Source organism: Lycorma delicatula, chromosome 4 (genome assembly GCF_047948215.1).
Source record: "Lycorma delicatula isolate Av1 chromosome 4, ASM4794821v1, whole genome shotgun sequence".
Lineage (NCBI taxonomy): Eukaryota > Metazoa > Arthropoda > Insecta > Hemiptera > Fulgoridae > Lycorma > Lycorma delicatula.
This window is the reverse complement of record NC_134458.1, coordinates 3,418,949-3,436,235: the sequence shown is the minus strand read 5'-3', so window position 1 is coordinate 3,436,235 and position 17,287 is coordinate 3,418,949. Positions and strand designations below refer to the sequence as shown.

General features: G+C 37.1%; 1 protein-coding gene across 1 annotated transcript in view; it reads left to right on the top strand.

Moving 5' to 3' along the window:
* The window catches only part of FASN3 (Fatty acid synthase 3), a 280,712-nt gene that overhangs the window by 237,259 nt on the left and 26,166 nt on the right, over positions 1-17,287 (top strand). Inside the window, exons 31-33 of the mRNA XM_075362162.1 lie at positions 7,209-7,533; positions 13,973-14,128; positions 15,593-15,799. Coding sequence (XP_075218277.1) covers positions 7,209-7,533; positions 13,973-14,128; positions 15,593-15,799 — 688 coding nt within the window. The remainder of the gene's footprint in view (positions 1-7,208; positions 7,534-13,972; positions 14,129-15,592; positions 15,800-17,287) is intronic.

Here is a 17,287-nt window from a genome sequence, read left to right as displayed (position 1 = left end):
CTTGATATAGATACTTGGCCACGCCGGTATTCCTGGTAATGAAGTAGCTGATAAATCGGACAAACAAGCGGCAAACAGCAAACAAGTCGACATTACTTTAGTTCGACTAGATGGCCTTAAAAACTACATCACACAGGTCATAAGAAAGGAGTGGATAAAGAAGTGGGATGCACTTACAACTAAGCTTAATTCTATTAAGAATACCCCATTTCTCATTAAAACAGAAATGCTCTAACACGTCGAGAACAAGTAACCGTTGCAAGACTTTGAGTAGTTCATACTAAACTTACTACACCCTACGTTCTAGCAGGAGAACTGAGACCAATTTGTGAAAGCTGCGACACATACCTTACAGTGAAACATATAATAGAAGAATGCACGTTATACAGAGACTTCAGAATAGTGCTAAAACTAACCGGAAATTTGGCAATTGAATTATCGTTTAATGAAAAAAAATAAAAGAAAATGATCGTTTCTTAGGATAAGCGGTTTATTGAAGCGACTATTATTTCTTAACATTATTTATTGACGTTACTTTTTATCTGAGAGTTTTTTTTTTATGTTTTAGTGTTGATGACAAATTTCTGTAAGAATGTGTTTTTAATAACTGCGGGACCTTTACACCCGCTTTTGATAGATTTGACGACATTTCTTGTCCTCCTGACGACCCTTGTCATCTTGTGTTTTTCTGGGGTTTTAAAGTTTTATAATAAGTCTGTTTTTCCAGATGATCTCCTTGACAGGTCTGATCTTTTGACCTAGTCACTTATTTTCATGAAAGTGGAGAATTTTTAGTTTGCAAAAAGGACTAATAACCACAGTAATCGATGCCCACTGTATCAAAAAATAAAATAAACAAAAAATAATAATAATAATGAGTCAGAATAAATCCAACCCCACGTCCATACGAAAACATCTGCGCATAACTTCGGGGCGGGCATCGTCACGGTACTTCGGTATTTGAGCAATGGTTTTGCCCAGGTTTCTGCCCAAGGATTTACTTGAACTGTCCGAGCTGGATGTAGTTGTACTTTTTGGTTTCGCTGTTTGCAGCGAGGGCGGGAGATATGATCGTGATTTGTTTTTGCCGGCACTGGAAGGAGTGCGGACGGGGAGTGCTCATCCCTCTTCTCGGATGTGGAACCGGGTTGAGGGTGGGCTGCTACTTGCGAGCCCTAGGATGTCGGTATCGTGAGTCAGGCAATACCTGACTCCCCAGCCCGGTTAAATCTGTGGAAGGCGGTTGACTGGGGGAACCCAGGCAGGATATATGATCCCAGGCGCGCCCAACCGTCTTTCCGCCCGTACCTTGTAGCATATTGACTGGTGAAACATACGTTTATGGAATCTTCTACTTTCACAAGTTCCGTGGCAGAGGGCTCGCGTAAAACTCTCGTCTTAGAGACCCTATGTCTTTGCTAGCGAAGAGGAGGAAGAGTTAGAATTCAGCGATAATGAAAAATTCAGAAATCTGGAAAAGAAGAAGGAAACTACCAAGTTTCGACCGAAGAAATCCGCTACTCTTCGGTACCATAATATTTAGTAATCAAGAGGAAAGACGGCTATATCTCGAAGATTAGCCCTTTCGTGATCACGATGATGATGGAGGACCAGTTGAAGAGACAAGAAAAACTTTGTAGAAATTGTCAACGACGTTCAGTCGTTAAGGCTACCAAAGCCAACAAGATTGAAGTCTTGGACATTGAGATTGCTCCTCGTAATACCTTGAACACCTCAAAGGGTGAAGTCGTGTACAGGGATTTGCTAAACTTAACAAAAGAGTAAATCGTATAGGAACTTCAGAAACATTCCAACCCCCATAAGGGAAGCCACCCGCCTCGTGGCATTTCAGTTATCACCTCCCCCCTCCCACTCACAGCCATGATTGGCTTTACCGGTGGTCGTCTTTTTGCCCTCTCATAACTCACAGTCATCAGCCGGTCACTGTTGGGATGCCACCGATGCAAATGCCTCGGTAAACATTTACATCAGTAATTTAACGCTCAGCCTTTACTATCGCTGCAGGATTCTTTCGGACATCTTATGGCCTACTTTGTTGCTATCAGAACTAGCTAGCCGTGTTCACGGAAGCGCGAACCCCGCGCCTGTTCAGTACTATATTAACAAGCTAAATATGACATAAATGTTATAACTTTGTAGATACGAGCCTAATTCAGCACAAAAACTCATACCACACAAAATTTGTTGTTCACAACAACAGTAATGTAGACCTATTTTTGCCCTTAATTTAATTTGTTTACAATAAACAAATCTACTTTACTTTAACTGAACTTCTAGTCTGGTCTGCCAGAGAGTTGAGAACATACATACTGTCTCCCACGCAGCTCCATCGCAGAGTCCCCCGTGATATTTACTTACCCTGATCTGGTCCATTAACGGGAAAAAGGTCAATGCTTTCACCTTCCCAATACGCAGTAGCATCGCAGGTTGCTGCAGCTAACACCATAAGGCCCGTCTCGGGAGCGTGAATAATACACGACCTCTGCTGATGACTTTAGATTAATCTAACCGGGGCTCGATGCCAAATGCGTCTACCTCGAGCCAATCAACTGCCTAGACGGCTCCCTAGCAACTCGAGTACTACGCTAAAAAAATCAACCCTCTCAGCAAATCAACGCAAGGCAAGAAACAAAGGAAGCTAGCCACTAGTGCCTCATAGAGTAGAATGAACAGAGGTTTTAATAACCGCAGGAGAAACTCTTTCCGCCAGGTTCTCTCACAAAGATCATTCAGACCGAAGCCTGAATATTAGAAATGTAGGTCGTCCATCATCCTGCGCAGAAAGCACCCTTGATGAACAGGGACGTGAGCTCTACAACGAATTCCCCGCTTTTATCCATTGCCAAAGAAGCGATTTGGCAATTGCATCAACAACTGAACTATCTAATGATTTTCTGCACAGAATGACTGACTTACTGCCATATCCAATGAACAATTTATTCCAGCCGCGTAACCTGGCAGATCAACCTTACCAATAAACGGGTGCTGCAGAAAAACAGCAGTGAGACTCCATTGATCACCTTACTCTACTTGAACAACACAAGCACAAAACAATCAATTAAACAAACCACGCCATCCAGGAAATTGAAATACAATTCTACCCCACGTAAATAACAGCTACAGTCCATACTGTTGACCGAGTGCCTGTATTCTGTGCGTAACCTTTTACAGTTAACGCAGGTGGGAGTCTCAGTCTTTTGCGAACAATCCTCACGCTTCTGGCCCTCCTCGCCACAGTGCGCGTTGACCTACGCGTACTTACAGAATTTGGCCCTATAGGCAAAGCGACAACACTTGAAGCAGCTCTGCACGTCAATATACTTCTTGATACGGTAGGATGTGAAATAAACATACAACCTTCCCTCTGAAACAAACCTTTTAAAGAGACCAGCGCCTAGTTAGAAAATTCCGTGATACTGCTGGGCATCACGCTTGCCTGTCTTGAAGAGCATACTACACAACTGCTTAAAAGAGACCTCATCCAAATCGGTGTTTGTTGCCGGATACGGGACAGAACCCCCTCATCGAATAGCCGTTGGTCAATGTCATATAGAGTGACTCGGGGCCTACGTTTTCTCTTGCGATCTAATTTCAATCTCCAGTTGTTTAACTGCGGGAGACTCGGACAGTCTCCCTATCATTTGCAACCATTACCAGATCTTTGTTGGTCTCTTTGATTTCCTTAATCTTTAAGTTCTTCCTGTTGCCACGAAGGGCAACTTGGAAGTCCTCCTTGAGTTGCCTACTAATCTTAGTAGATCCCTCAACTTTGTTTACAAATATAACCTCTGGTTGCTTCTTTCCTAGGCTAGCTTCACACAACTTTGGCATAGCGCCTCGGTTGTGCTGGGGCCGGAACGGGTGCCTGAACCACTTTGACGATCTCGGGCTTGGAAGCCAAACTCTCGAAACCTTCTACCAAAACAGATAGAACATCTTGAAACTGTCAAAGTCTAGGGAGAAATCGACTCCTTACTCCTGCGTTGATGCTGCGGGGGTTCTATACAAAAGTTAGAAGATTTTCTAAACTGTTTTGTGCCGCCTGAACTATTGGGACAGAACTGCTAGGTCTGCCATTGGCCTTTTTCATCTACCAATGTAGGTTTCTCAACCCCGGTTTGGTGACCCTACACCCAAATAGAACCCTTCTGAAGTTGAGGAGATGGAAGGAAAACATTCCGCCCTCCTCTTCCGCCTGGACTTCCTAACTTCGAAGTCTGTCATGGCCGGAGATACCCCAGCCTGACTAAGTTCTTCTTTCTTTTTCCTGTTTAGCCTCCGGGAATTACCGTTCAGGTATTACTTCAAAGGATAAATGAGGATGATATGTAAGAGTGTAAATGAAGTGTAGTCTTGTACAGTCTCAGTTTGACCATTCCCGAGGTGTGTGGTCAATTGAAATCCAACCACCAAAGAACACCGATATCCACGATCTAGTGTTCAAATCAGTGTAAAAATAACTGACTTTACTAGGACTTGAACGCTGGAACTCCCGACTTCCAAATCAGCTGATTTGGGAAGACACGTTCACCACTAGACCAACCCTGTGGGTTCTAGCCTAACTAACTAAACTATAAATTCTCGCTGTCTTCCTTCTACTAAAATTTGGGCAAGCCCACAAGTGCGACAGCGAAACAGCGAGGCACGGGTAGCCGGAAACCTTTATCCTCCTGTCGCACTTAGTACCTCTTCGCCGCTATTAGACCGGAACGTAAAACACACCACCACAGATTACGAACTCTAACAGGGGTGATCCCCTGTTAGACCTCCTTGTCACAGGGACTTATAACCAGAAGTCGTTGCCACATCTTCGCCGCTGTGAAGCGGATGCAGGTCCATATAATCGCCTTAACACTGTGTATCTGTGAGAGGACAGTGATTCGTCTAAATTAGTTGGCGCAAACCGTAACTACAGTTCAACACTCAGCAAGACTCGAGCCTTGGAAGGTGTACACTCGACCCACAAGTTCAAAAATCACTGAATATCAGCCTGTAAAGCCACAGTCACTCTAGACACATCCAAGGGATCAGAGTGTAATATCCAAAGGAATATCCCAATCCCCGAAAAGGAAGACACCCACCTCCGGAATTGTGACGATTCCAGTCGCCACACCATCTCCTCACCGTTCCTACCCCTGATGGGATTTACCGGATGTCGTCTTTTTACCCTCTAACTGATAACATCTCACAGTAATAAGCCAGGCCTCGTTGGGATGCCATCTATGTAAATGCCTTGGTAAACATCTACATCCAAAGGAACAAGGAGTTTTTGCATGTCATCACTTAAACATTTGATGCAACGGAGAAGTCCCTCTGAAGAAGAACCCTCTGCATCGTACATGTTAACTTTTAGTAAGCCAAAGTGTCCAGAGAAGATAAAAGCTAGATTTCAGATGTTGGATGTACATTCGTTTATCCCAACTCCTGTTTGTTACTTTGGACATCAGAACAGCAGCATGTTGTACAAGGAAGCAAATCTGTGTATGTGGTTCACCATTACATCCTGATGACCCATGCAGTGATCCTCATGTCTGTGTCAACTGTCATGGGCACCACGCTGCAAAATGTAGGATCTGTCTGATTTTCAAACAAGAAATAGCTGTACAAGAGGTCAAGACAATACTTAGCTATTTTGATACAAGGAAAATTGTGTTTGGCAGAACGCCAAAAATTGCATCATGCACACAAGTTGTGGCCAGTCTTGCAGCTTCCTTTAAATCAAAGGACATACTCTCAGAATTAGCAGCAGCATTGGCTAAGATGATCAAACGTATCATTAATGACAAATTGAAGAGTCGAACATCCAGGAAAAGTAGTCCTAATCCGACGTCAAAGGAAGGAGATGCTTCGAAAGAAAAATATTCTGTACAAACTAGCAATGAGTCTTCAACCCGTGGGAAAAAGAAAGAAAATGAGATTGAAACACAGACGAAACCTGAATCAAAAGCAACACATGCAAAAGTGCAAATTGAGAAAATGCCCATTAAGGCATCTGTGAAGCCAGGAATTAAGCTGTTAGATAACATAAAAGATAAATTAATATAGCTGTTAGATAAATTAAGCTGTAAGAGAACTTTGACCTTGCCAGCAATGGACCCACCAAAGGCACAGAAGCCTTTAAATGAGAGGGTGAGCATTTCAGCTGCTCCACATGCCTTAGCAGTAAGTGCATCGAGTCTTGACTCAGATGCACTGCTGACTGCACCATTGGAGCCAATATCAGATACCGGCAGCAAGACATCCTCTGTAATTTACTGCAGCGGATTAGAAGATTCCATCTCCAAGGCCTCAGACACCTTGGAATTTAGCATCGAAACCTTCAGAAAGATGGAAAGAAGAAGAATAAAGGATAGCCTAAGGGCAAACCTAGGCGATAAGAATAGGAAGAGTTTTACAAGATTATGATGAATTTAATGAAAGAATGAGTTTTTAATAACTATATGATTTTGATAGAATCGACGAGGTTTGTTAAAAATGTTGAGTGTTTTTAAGTGGCAAGAGCCCTTTACACCCTTGTCATTTTGTGTTTCTCTTTGGGGTTTTAATAACCTTTTAACAAATCTATTTTTAGATGATCTGTTTTGACAAAACTAGTCTGCTTATTATGTTGCTAGTGGTTTATCGAGGAAGAGAAAGAAATATTTTCTCTTTTTTTGGTGTGGAAAGGGGCTAATGACCAAAGTAGTTGATACCCCTATAATTGCAACAAAAAAAAATAATATCCTAAAGTAATTTAATATGATCCTAAAAGTAGATTTTGCTCATCTGCGTGTATATCAGTGATGCTGTGGGTAGTAATTTCTATTTTTTTTTATATAAGCTTTATACTATAGCCTGTACAATTCTTTACTTAATTTATAATTTGAGGTGTAGAAGCTATTTGAATACCCTGGTTGATTGATACCAATTATCCACCCTGTTGCTCTTAAGTTATGAATATTTCCTTTTGTTAAAAAATGTTGAATATTTTCATTTTAAAACCATGGGGCTGCTTAGTTTAAAAAAATAATTAAGGATAAAAATAGTTTTGATTAAAAAATGTTTTATTGTAGAATCATTTTTAAAAATGTATAAAAATAAATCTGTCTATATATTCAATGTGTCGGTTCTATAAGTGTAAAAATATATATGTATAGAAAATTACTGTATAAATATTTATGATCGTAATAACAATATATGTATTCCAGGTCTTAAAGGATGGTTTGTTTGAAAATCTGACAGAAACTGATTTTGTCATATCAGCAGGTCCAAAAGCATGTGCAACGATACATCTGGATAAATTATCGAGAGTATTATGTCCGAATCTGCAACAATTTGTAGTATTTTCTAGTGTCAGTTGTGGTAGAGGAAATGCTGGTCAAACTAATTATGGTATGTCTAATTCAGTAATGGAACGTGTGTGTGAATTACGTCGTAGTGATAATTTACCAGCTGTGGCAATTCAGTGGGGTGCAATCGGAGATGTTGGCCTAGTTGCTGAAATGCAAGAAGATAATTTTGAACTTGTAATAGGTAATTATAAGTATTAATAATACAGTAGAAAATTTATTTAAGGAATCACCAAAAGCTTTAAATATTTATTAAAAATCCTTTTAAATACTTATTCACATTTTACTGGGGAATCACTTAATATTTTATGCTTCTGGATTTTCTGAGTTATAGACTGCAGTATACTTTTCTCCCTGTTGACTAGTGATACAAGGTAGTTTCAAAATATTCTTGGAATCAGTGCCTCCTGTGGTAGAAATTATCCCAGGGAAATCACTGTTTCATAATTTAGTACCATTCTAATTTTTTACTCATTAAATAGCGGGTGTACATAACATATCTTGTGTAATCCTGTTCAATCTCCCTTCCTTTTGTTGAAAAACTACAGACATACTAGTGAGTTGTAGTGAAGCATGCTATGTGTATCACAAAAAGACAGAAAGTATCAAAGAAATTTAGAAGTAGAATGTAATCATACATCTTAGACCTAGTGCCTATTTATAGCATGAGTAATACTAAGTTTTAAGAATAAGAATCCATCAGTTTAATGTAATACATTCAGTAAAAATTTATTTTAATGATCTTCCAGCCACTTATTTATTCCACTTGCATGATTTTCCTAACATAAATAATTTAATGCATTTCAGCACACACATCTTGTTTCCTTTCACCTTCTCCTTTTTCTAAAGTCATCATGGTGTAAGTCTTCTTTCAGATGTGGAACGCATATCATCTATTTTTATTTTAGTTATTACTTACTACCAACAGTATTTTTAATTGTTATACACCCATTTGCTAATATTTCTTTGAACACTTTAATATTTTATTTTTTATTTTTTTTTTAATAGTGTTTTTCAACATTTCATAACTTTAAACTACATGATTTTGTAGAAAACATAATTCAATTGACTGAAAATCTTTAATTTAACATTTGTTTTATTTCTTTTGTTATTTAAATAAATTTTACTGGCAGAACATTGTGTACTATGTAGAGATTTAACTACTTCAGATTATTTTCATATTTTTACTATAGAAAATTATGCTTTTAACAAAAGTTTTCTGAATAAAATTAACTACCTTTTCAATGAACAAAATGAGATGATAAGAGAATATTTTTATGTATAAAACTTGTATATTATAGTCAGGCTAGAGATTAAAGTTTATTTTCCTTTATGTAGCCTTTCAATAAATTTAGAAACTTTGTATTAATTTAACCCTCATATTTGATGAGATCTTTTAAAACATATTTAAGCTATGTGGTTTGATTTGAATATAGTTATTATTCTTTATTCTGATGTCATGAATATCTTCATTCTATCTTAAGTTTAAAGCTTTTATATGCATAACAGTTTTAAATGTGTATAAACATGGAATGATCAGTAAAGTTAGTGATACAAAAATCTACTTATACAAATGTATGTTTCATATTTAGCATAGATTGATACTGTGCCCCAAAAGTTGTTTCTAAATTTTAAAATGCAACTATGATAAACTAATTTTTTCTTTTTTATTATTCAGTCTAGCAATTTTTCTCAAAAAAAAAAGAATAAAATAGATAAGAAAAAAAATGTATATATATATATATATATATATATCTGGTGATCATTTGAAAAGTTACCACATTTATTATTCAACAGCTATCAGTCCCATTGAATTTCTGTTTGCAGGCATGTATACCATTCTCAGGGGGAACCTTTTTAAAATTATTTTGAAAGGGGTGGAACCCACCTTCTCCACTAAACCTACCCGAAGTAAAAAATCTTAAATAGCAATGGTAACAATTAATGTCAACCCGAAAAAAATTATGAATTTTGGTGAAAAGAAAATTAAAATCTGCTCACCCGTTCGCTCGGTAGGTGCGAAAAACGTTTTCGGGTAGTACTTTTTTTAAATTTCCGTCCAACTAACTATAAAACTATATAGCTATAACTATTTTATATAACTATAAAATTACATGATATTATTTCTTAAAAAATTTTAAATAATCATAATCTGTGGTTGGTTATAACTGTGAAAATTATTTTTTAAATTACCAACACAAAATTTCGCCCTTAAATGTTTTCAAGATTTTCAAGGGTTGAAAACTTATTTTTTTTTAATGAGACGATGTAGCTTGTGTTTCATCTTAGTTTCTATGGTAAATTTTTGCTAGAACTGCTCAAGGGTTTAATGAACGGCATCCAAATAAAATTGTTTCACACTCTTACATTGTAAAACTTGTAAAAAACTTCCAAGAAACGGGATCTGTCATAAGAAACGGCAGGACAACAGGTTTTAGACGAATTAACTTTGGTTGAAATCTTGGGAAATGTAGTAGCAAATCCTTAGAGCTTAATTCGTAAAATATCCCGTGAAACTAGGGTTTCTTATGTTTCTGTTTTCACTATATTAAAACTGAAGAAATGTTTTCGTAAAAAAATTCAACTGCGTCAAGAACTGAATGAGGATGATGTTGATAGAAGGATTAGATTATGTGAAGAAATGATTCAATTAAAAGATCCAGATCCAATGTTGTCGAAAAATTATTTCTATAAAAAGAAAACAATTTGCAAAAATTTACCATAGAAACTAAGATCTCAATAATTGACAAAAAAAAATTATAACCTGCCAGCAAAGAAGTAGGTACCTTATTATTGTTTCTTCGTATGTTTAACTGATGTTATAATGCTTTGTTTACTGGTTCGTTTTTTCAATGCTGGAGAAACCTAAAACCCATATTTTTAATAAGAACAGACGATTTCAGACCTAATGCTTCGGGTCAGTAACATTGTATCCCAACATAACCTAAAAAAAACTAAATAAAAAAAAACATTTTAATAACTTCAATACCAGTGAACCAATTTTTATTTTATTTGTACCAAATTACTTGTCATTCAAAGGGCCTTCCAATGATGTGCCACAAGCTACATCTTTTGTGTGGGATGGTGGAGAGAGTGGTGAACCGCAGACTTGCATGGTGCTTGGAGGGGCATGGCTTTCTGTCTCCTCCGGAGACAGAAAGCCATGAGGAGTTTCGACAGGGACGATCTTCTGTTGACCGTTTAGTGTCGCTGGAGGCAGCCGTGCAGGGCGCTTTCCTGGGTCGGCGGCGCCTCGTCGCTGTCTTCTTCGATGTGAGAAGGGCGTGTGACGCAGCCTGGCGGCGTGGTGTTCTTGACACTCTCGGGGGGTCGGGGGCGGTATGCTTGCTTTTGTCCGGGGATTCTTGAATCGCCGAGCGGCTCGTGTTCGTGTGGATGATTCGCTCTCGGATGGTGTCATCTTGGAGAATGGAGTGCCCCAAGGTAGTGTGTTGGGTGCCACCTTATTTTCTGTAGCCATGGATGGTATTGCCGGATGTGTTCGGGCTCCTGTCTCATGCTCTCTGTTTGCTGGCGACTTTGCTGTCTGCATTGCGGGCCGTTCGGCACCTGCAGCGGAGAGACTACTGCAGAGCACTGTATATCACCTTGAGGCTTGGTCCGGGATTGCTGGTTTCACATTTTCGTCCGAGGGAGCGGGATGTGTGGTTTTTTCTCGGCTGCGAAGCACTTCTGTTCCGCGGGTTTTTCTGAACGGTGAGACTGTTGCTGTCTCTGCTTGCGTTAGGTTTTTGGGTTTGATTTTTGATGGCCGTCTTACTTGGGTCGGGCATTTGGGGGAGTTGAGGGCGGGATGTTCCAGGATTCTGGATATGGTGCGAGTCCTTGCTGGCACCGGCTGGGGAGCCGATGGATCATGTATGATGCGTTTTTGCTATTCCTTTGTTCGCTCCTGTTTGGATTGCGGTTGTGTGGCCTCCTCATCGGCTCGTCGGGCCGTGCTTGGGATGCTGGATGGTGTGCATCATGTTTTCCTTCGGCTTGCCGCGGGCGCGTTTGGATCTGGTCCTGTCGCGGGCTTGCTGGTGGACTGTGGTGAGCCGTCACTTTGGGATGGACGAGACCAGCTTTTGTTGTCGTATTTTGCTCGTCTCGGAGGACAGCCAAGTCGCCCGGCTCTTGAGTCGGTCTTTGGAGGTCCTAGTCTGGGAAAGTGTGGGGACCGTCCGGGTCGTGCTGCGCCGGTGGGTGTCCGTGCCTGGCGTCTGCTGCAGCATGTAGATGTTGACAAGCCGTCATTCTTTCCTGTGTGTCCTTGCTCATGTCCTCCGTGGAGAATGAACCTTATGAATTTTGATTTTGACCTGACCGCATGCAATAGGCAGTCAGCGCCGTCTGTTGTCTTTCAGCAGGTGTTTCAGTGTGTTCTCTCCGGGATGGGGCCGGACGCGGTTGTATGCACTGATGGATCGGGGCAGGGTGATGCGGTTGGGTGTGCATTTGTTGTTAGTGGGAGGGCTTATATGTTTGGTCTGCCCGGTGTTGCGAGTGTGTTTACCGCTGAACTGTGCGCTGTGGATGGGGCTCTGAACATCATTGGCCCTGAATGTGGAGGGATTCTTATTTGCGGTGACTCGTGTGGTGCTCTCCAAGCCTTGGAAAACCTTTGTTCCGGGCATCCTGTCGTCATTGAAGTTTGCAGCGCGGTCGCTGGGTTGAGTGGTCGCAGCACAGAGTTGGGTTTTTGCTGGGTCCCTGGCCGCGTGGGGGTTCCGGGTGGTGAGCGTGCGGATTCCGCTGCCGGGGAGGCGTGTGGCCGGCCTCCTTTCGCCGCCCGGGTTGCTACTTCTGATTTCATTGACTGTGTGGAACAAGGTGGCCGGGTGATTGGACGGCTGCCGTTGATGGTGGGCTCCGTCAGGTTGAGGATTCTGTGTTGCCGTGGGGCTCCTCATGCGGAGGGCCCCGGCGTGGGGAAGTGGTTCTCTGTCGATTGCGGATGGTACGCGCGAGGGTCGCACGCGGGTGCCTGTTTGCGGGGGGACAGCCACCTCTGTGCGCGGGATGCGGCTGCCGCGTGACTGTGCGCCGCATACTCGTGGACTGCATGTGTTGTGCGGCATTGCGTCGTGGGTTTGAACTACCTAGTAACATCCGTGGTGTCTTGCGTGACGATGGAGAGGTTTTAAACCGGATGTTTGTGTTTTTACGTAGTATAGGGTTAATGCAAAAAATTTAATAAGTATGTATTCTTTCGTAATTGTATGTATTGTCCTATGTATTGTTTTTGTTATCCGAGTAGGGAGCCTTTTACACTCCCTATCGGATTTTTTTTTTTTTTTTTTTTCTATATATATATTCATATTTTTTTGTTTTTTTTTTTTAAATTCGTCTGTGATATTAGTTGTAAGATTTTTGTGATATTAGTTGTAAGACTGTAAACGTAATAGTTTTAAGTTTTATCTCCTTTTTTAGTTTTAAGTTTTATTTATTTTTAATGTGATAGTTTTTAACATAGTTTTAAGTTACATATTAGTGGTTTTGTTATCCGAGAATGGGCCTTTTACACCCATTCCGGATTTTTTTCTGTGATAGTAGTTTTAAGTTTTAATTTTATCTAAAAACCTTGAATTATTTTTATTTATTTATCTATTTATTTATTTTCCGGGCGATGATAACGTTCAACCGTTTTTCACCCTAAAAAAAAAAAAAAAACAAGCTACATCGCCTCATTTTAAAAAAAATAAGTTTTCAATCCTTGTAAATATTTAAGGGCGAAATTTTGTGTTGGAATTTAAAAAAATAATTTTCACTGTTATAACCACAGATTATGTTTATTTCAAATATTTTAAGAAGTAATATCATGTAATTTTATAGTTATTTTTGTTAGACTGAGATTTAAAAAAAGTACTACCCAAAAACGTTTTTCGCACCTACCAAGCGAACGGGTGAGCAGATTTTAATTTTCTTTTCAGCAAAATTCATTCTTTTTTTCGGGTTGTCAATTAATGTAATTAATTGTTACCATATAAAATTAAATTGTACTTCAATAAGACCGTAACATCATGTTCTTAATATTTATACGACTTAATTAATTACAATCTTATTGATGTACAATTTAATTTTATTTTTTGACAACCGACTATTATGAATGTAACAGTTTTAATTTAAATACAATTATAGATTTGAATTTGAATTAACATCTTTGGAGAAATCCCTGATGATGGAGTAACAGCTCCAAAAATACTTGAATATGTACTTTTAAAATTGTTGGTAAGCGGAACTTTATTTTATACAATTGTATTAATACCAACAGTGCCAAATTCTTAGTAAATTATTAGTTTTTATTTATTGTTTGATTGTTTCATGATATAAAAAGTTTTGTGGCTAAATCTCTGAACTAGTTATTGTATTTTATGTCTAGAGATGTTCATTCAAAAATAATAAGCCACATAGACATCGCTATCTTTTGTTCCTTCGTTGTGTTAGCATCTCCGTGCTACAGTACAGATTGGAATCAATAATTCTCAAAATCATACATAGAAAATTATGGCTCTTTCTATCTGCCATTTTTCTGTAATAATAATGTTTTATTTCTGATTATTTATAATATTTTAGAAAGTGGATGTCTTATCTACCAGAAATTTTATTTAACCTTGTAGGTGGAACATTACAGCAACGAATAACCAGTTGTTTGGAATTACTTGATGTTTTCCTCAAAGGAGATGATGCAGTGGTCGCAAGTATGATAGTTGCTGAAAAACGTAGTGGTGGTGGCAGTGCTGGAAACATTGTTGACACTGTTGTCAGTATACTAGGTAATTTGTAATATTTAATTATTTTTTTATTGATCACACATCTACAATCATTGTATTTCTCAAAAAAATTACTATTATTTGGTCATAATTATTATTATTATTATTTGAGCACCTTATGTTATAAATTTTCCTATTATTTTACTGCATCTCAATTGCTGGTGAAAGTTGCAAGAATAGATGTTTAATAAAATGTCTATTTAATGCAATTAATGATTTATTTAGGTAGTTAATGATATTATTCAGAACAATATTTTGTTCTACATTTCTGATATCAATAATAATTAAACTTTACCCTTCAAAGTTATAGTCGACCAAAAAGTAACATGATCCAATTAGACTACATATCATTATTTTTAACAAAGAATTAATGACTTTTATAGCCTATTTCTTTAAGAATTGATCATTTTAAAAATGTTACTTAAATGTTTATAGATAAACATTGAAAACGCCTGTCATACACCTCAATTGAACTCATAATTTATGTTGATTAAAACCTTCTTTAATGTTTCTTCAGGAATTATGTGAATGTAGTTTTCAATGTTGATTATCATTTCATCTGATTTGTGAGGATAGCATCCACATTTAATGAAATCAAATGTCACTGTGTAATTTATCATTGCTAAATTTTACTTTTTAAAGTGAATATCATAGGCAAAAACATAACATATCACTATATAAACTGAGAAGTCCAAAACTAATGTTATTGAACAGACTAGGGATTCAGTTTGAAAAAACAAAACTTTTATCATCATTTACTTTTTTCTGTTATTTTCTTTTTCTACATTTTTTTTAATATTTACATTTCCTTGACAGTCAGTCATTATAGTTTGGAACTGCAGTTATTAGAAAAATTAGTTTGTCTCAAGATAAACTATTTCAACTGCACATTTTTTTATTATATTATTTTGATAGGACTTTTTCATACAGCATACCTTCTTTTTAATTGCTGATGTGATCTGCTGGACTCTACTTTCTTTTTTCAAGATTCAACCATAAACTTATCTCTTCTCTAATATGTCATGAAACCTCATCATTTCAAGATATTTAATTTTCATTGTTTCTTTGTAAAGCATTGTAAAAGCTTGTATTCTTTCTCTTTCTGGCTTTCATGTTTAAATTTTACTGCACAGTGTGTGTTAACATTGAAAACTAATTTTGCAGTCAAATAAAAAAAAAAAATAGTTTCTTTCAAGTCACAATGGTAAGTGCTTATTAGAATTTTGACCCAAGTACAAAGTTACACACTTAATTGAATTTTTTTTGAGTAATTTGTTTAAAATCTCCACTTCAAATTTATTAAAAAAATACAAAAAATATTTATAAGTGAGCCACTTAACAACCAATCATGTATTTTCTAGTTGTATAAATAAATATATGTTCAGTTGTTGCTGATGCCATTTAAAATTAAAATGGAGGGTTTCTAATTTTTTCCTGATTGTATTTGTGTGACTTCTTATCATTTAGGTTTAAGAGATTTGAAGACTGTGAGTCTTCATTCTACTCTAGCAGAACTAGGAATGGATTCAATGATGGCTGTAGAAATCAAACAGACACTGGAAAGAGAATTTGAAGTATTTTTAACACCACAGGATATCAGAGGAATGACATTTTCTAAACTTCAGGATGTCGCTAAAGCATCAGAAAGTAATGAATCAAAGCCTTCCAAGTCAGGTACACATTTTAATGTCTTTTTATGTCTAGTTATTCTATAAGCTAGTTTGATAGCTTACAATGTTAAAACAAGCAGATTTCATCGTCATCTAAACTTTGGATTGTCATTCAAGACTCCAAATTTAATTTGATAAAATTTTTAGCACTTACTTGAATAACTATGGCACATTACAGAAATAGTAACTGTACTAACCATCATTAAAAAGAAAAATTAGTTTGTATTCCAAAATAATTATTACATATGACCTGGTAGCCTTTCTATGAATACCCTTAAATAAAAAAATACTTTGATCAGTTCATAATACACGTATACATTGTGTAAGTGACATCAGGGATGGTAGTTTTGCTTGGATAACAATGAGGAATGCTCCAGCGTTTGCCTGCAAAGTTCAAAAGAAACTATAAAAAATGGAACTGTAATCAGTGTCATTACAAAATGCAAAATTTTAAAGAAATTAAAGTGTTTATAGTTCACAATTTATAAAAAAGAACTATTTTACATAATAATGATATACTACACAAAGAATAAGTAAATAAAATCATTACACAATAAAATGACAATTTTAAAGGCATTAATTGCTAAATATTTGTCAGTACATATTTAAGTAAGTATTAAACAACTGTGGAAAACATTCAGCTTTATCTAATTAGTAGCCGTTATTTTGACTTTCTGAAGAAGGCTTGAGGTATATTATGTTAGATCAGAATATATATATACATATATATATATATATATATATGCATAATAACATTTAATAATATGACAAGTTTTATGTTTTATTAAGTTAATCTAGTATATCTTTTATATGTTAATCAAAACAGTATGGTTTGGTTTTATGTCAAAAGAACTCAATTTAATCATCACACAAATATTTATCAACTAACAAGACATCCAGAAATTGTATCCTTGGGCAACAAAATTATTACTATTATCATTACTGGAAACACTATCCATGTAATTAATACTTGAGATGCTTCTCAAGTATTAATTACAGTGGTTTTATTCATATTTAAAGATAGATACAATCCATCTGATGCAAAATTATTTAACTCCTAACAGGATTTTCTAATCCTGTAAAATCTTCTAACACAGATACAGTTGTATCATCTGCAAAGAGGATAATAACAGTGAGAGGAGTGGTATTTTGAGGGTGGTATTTTACAAATACTAAGAAGAGTAAAGAACTGAAGACACTTCTGAGGAGTTCCACATTCAACACATTGAAGTAAGGAACTATATTTTTTAGGGGTTCTTTTATCAAATGATGACATTTCAACTAACTGTTTACACCTTTAAGGTATGACTCTGCTTCCAAAATCAGTAAGTGTTTCATTAGTAAGAAGTGGTATTTCTTACTAATGATTATTTCTTAGAGATAAGGGTTTTGCTCCTAATTTCAACATCCTTCAGAAATTTAGAAATCTATAATTCATGAAATAAACACACATATAAACAAAGAAACACACTCACAAAATAATGATGATGAT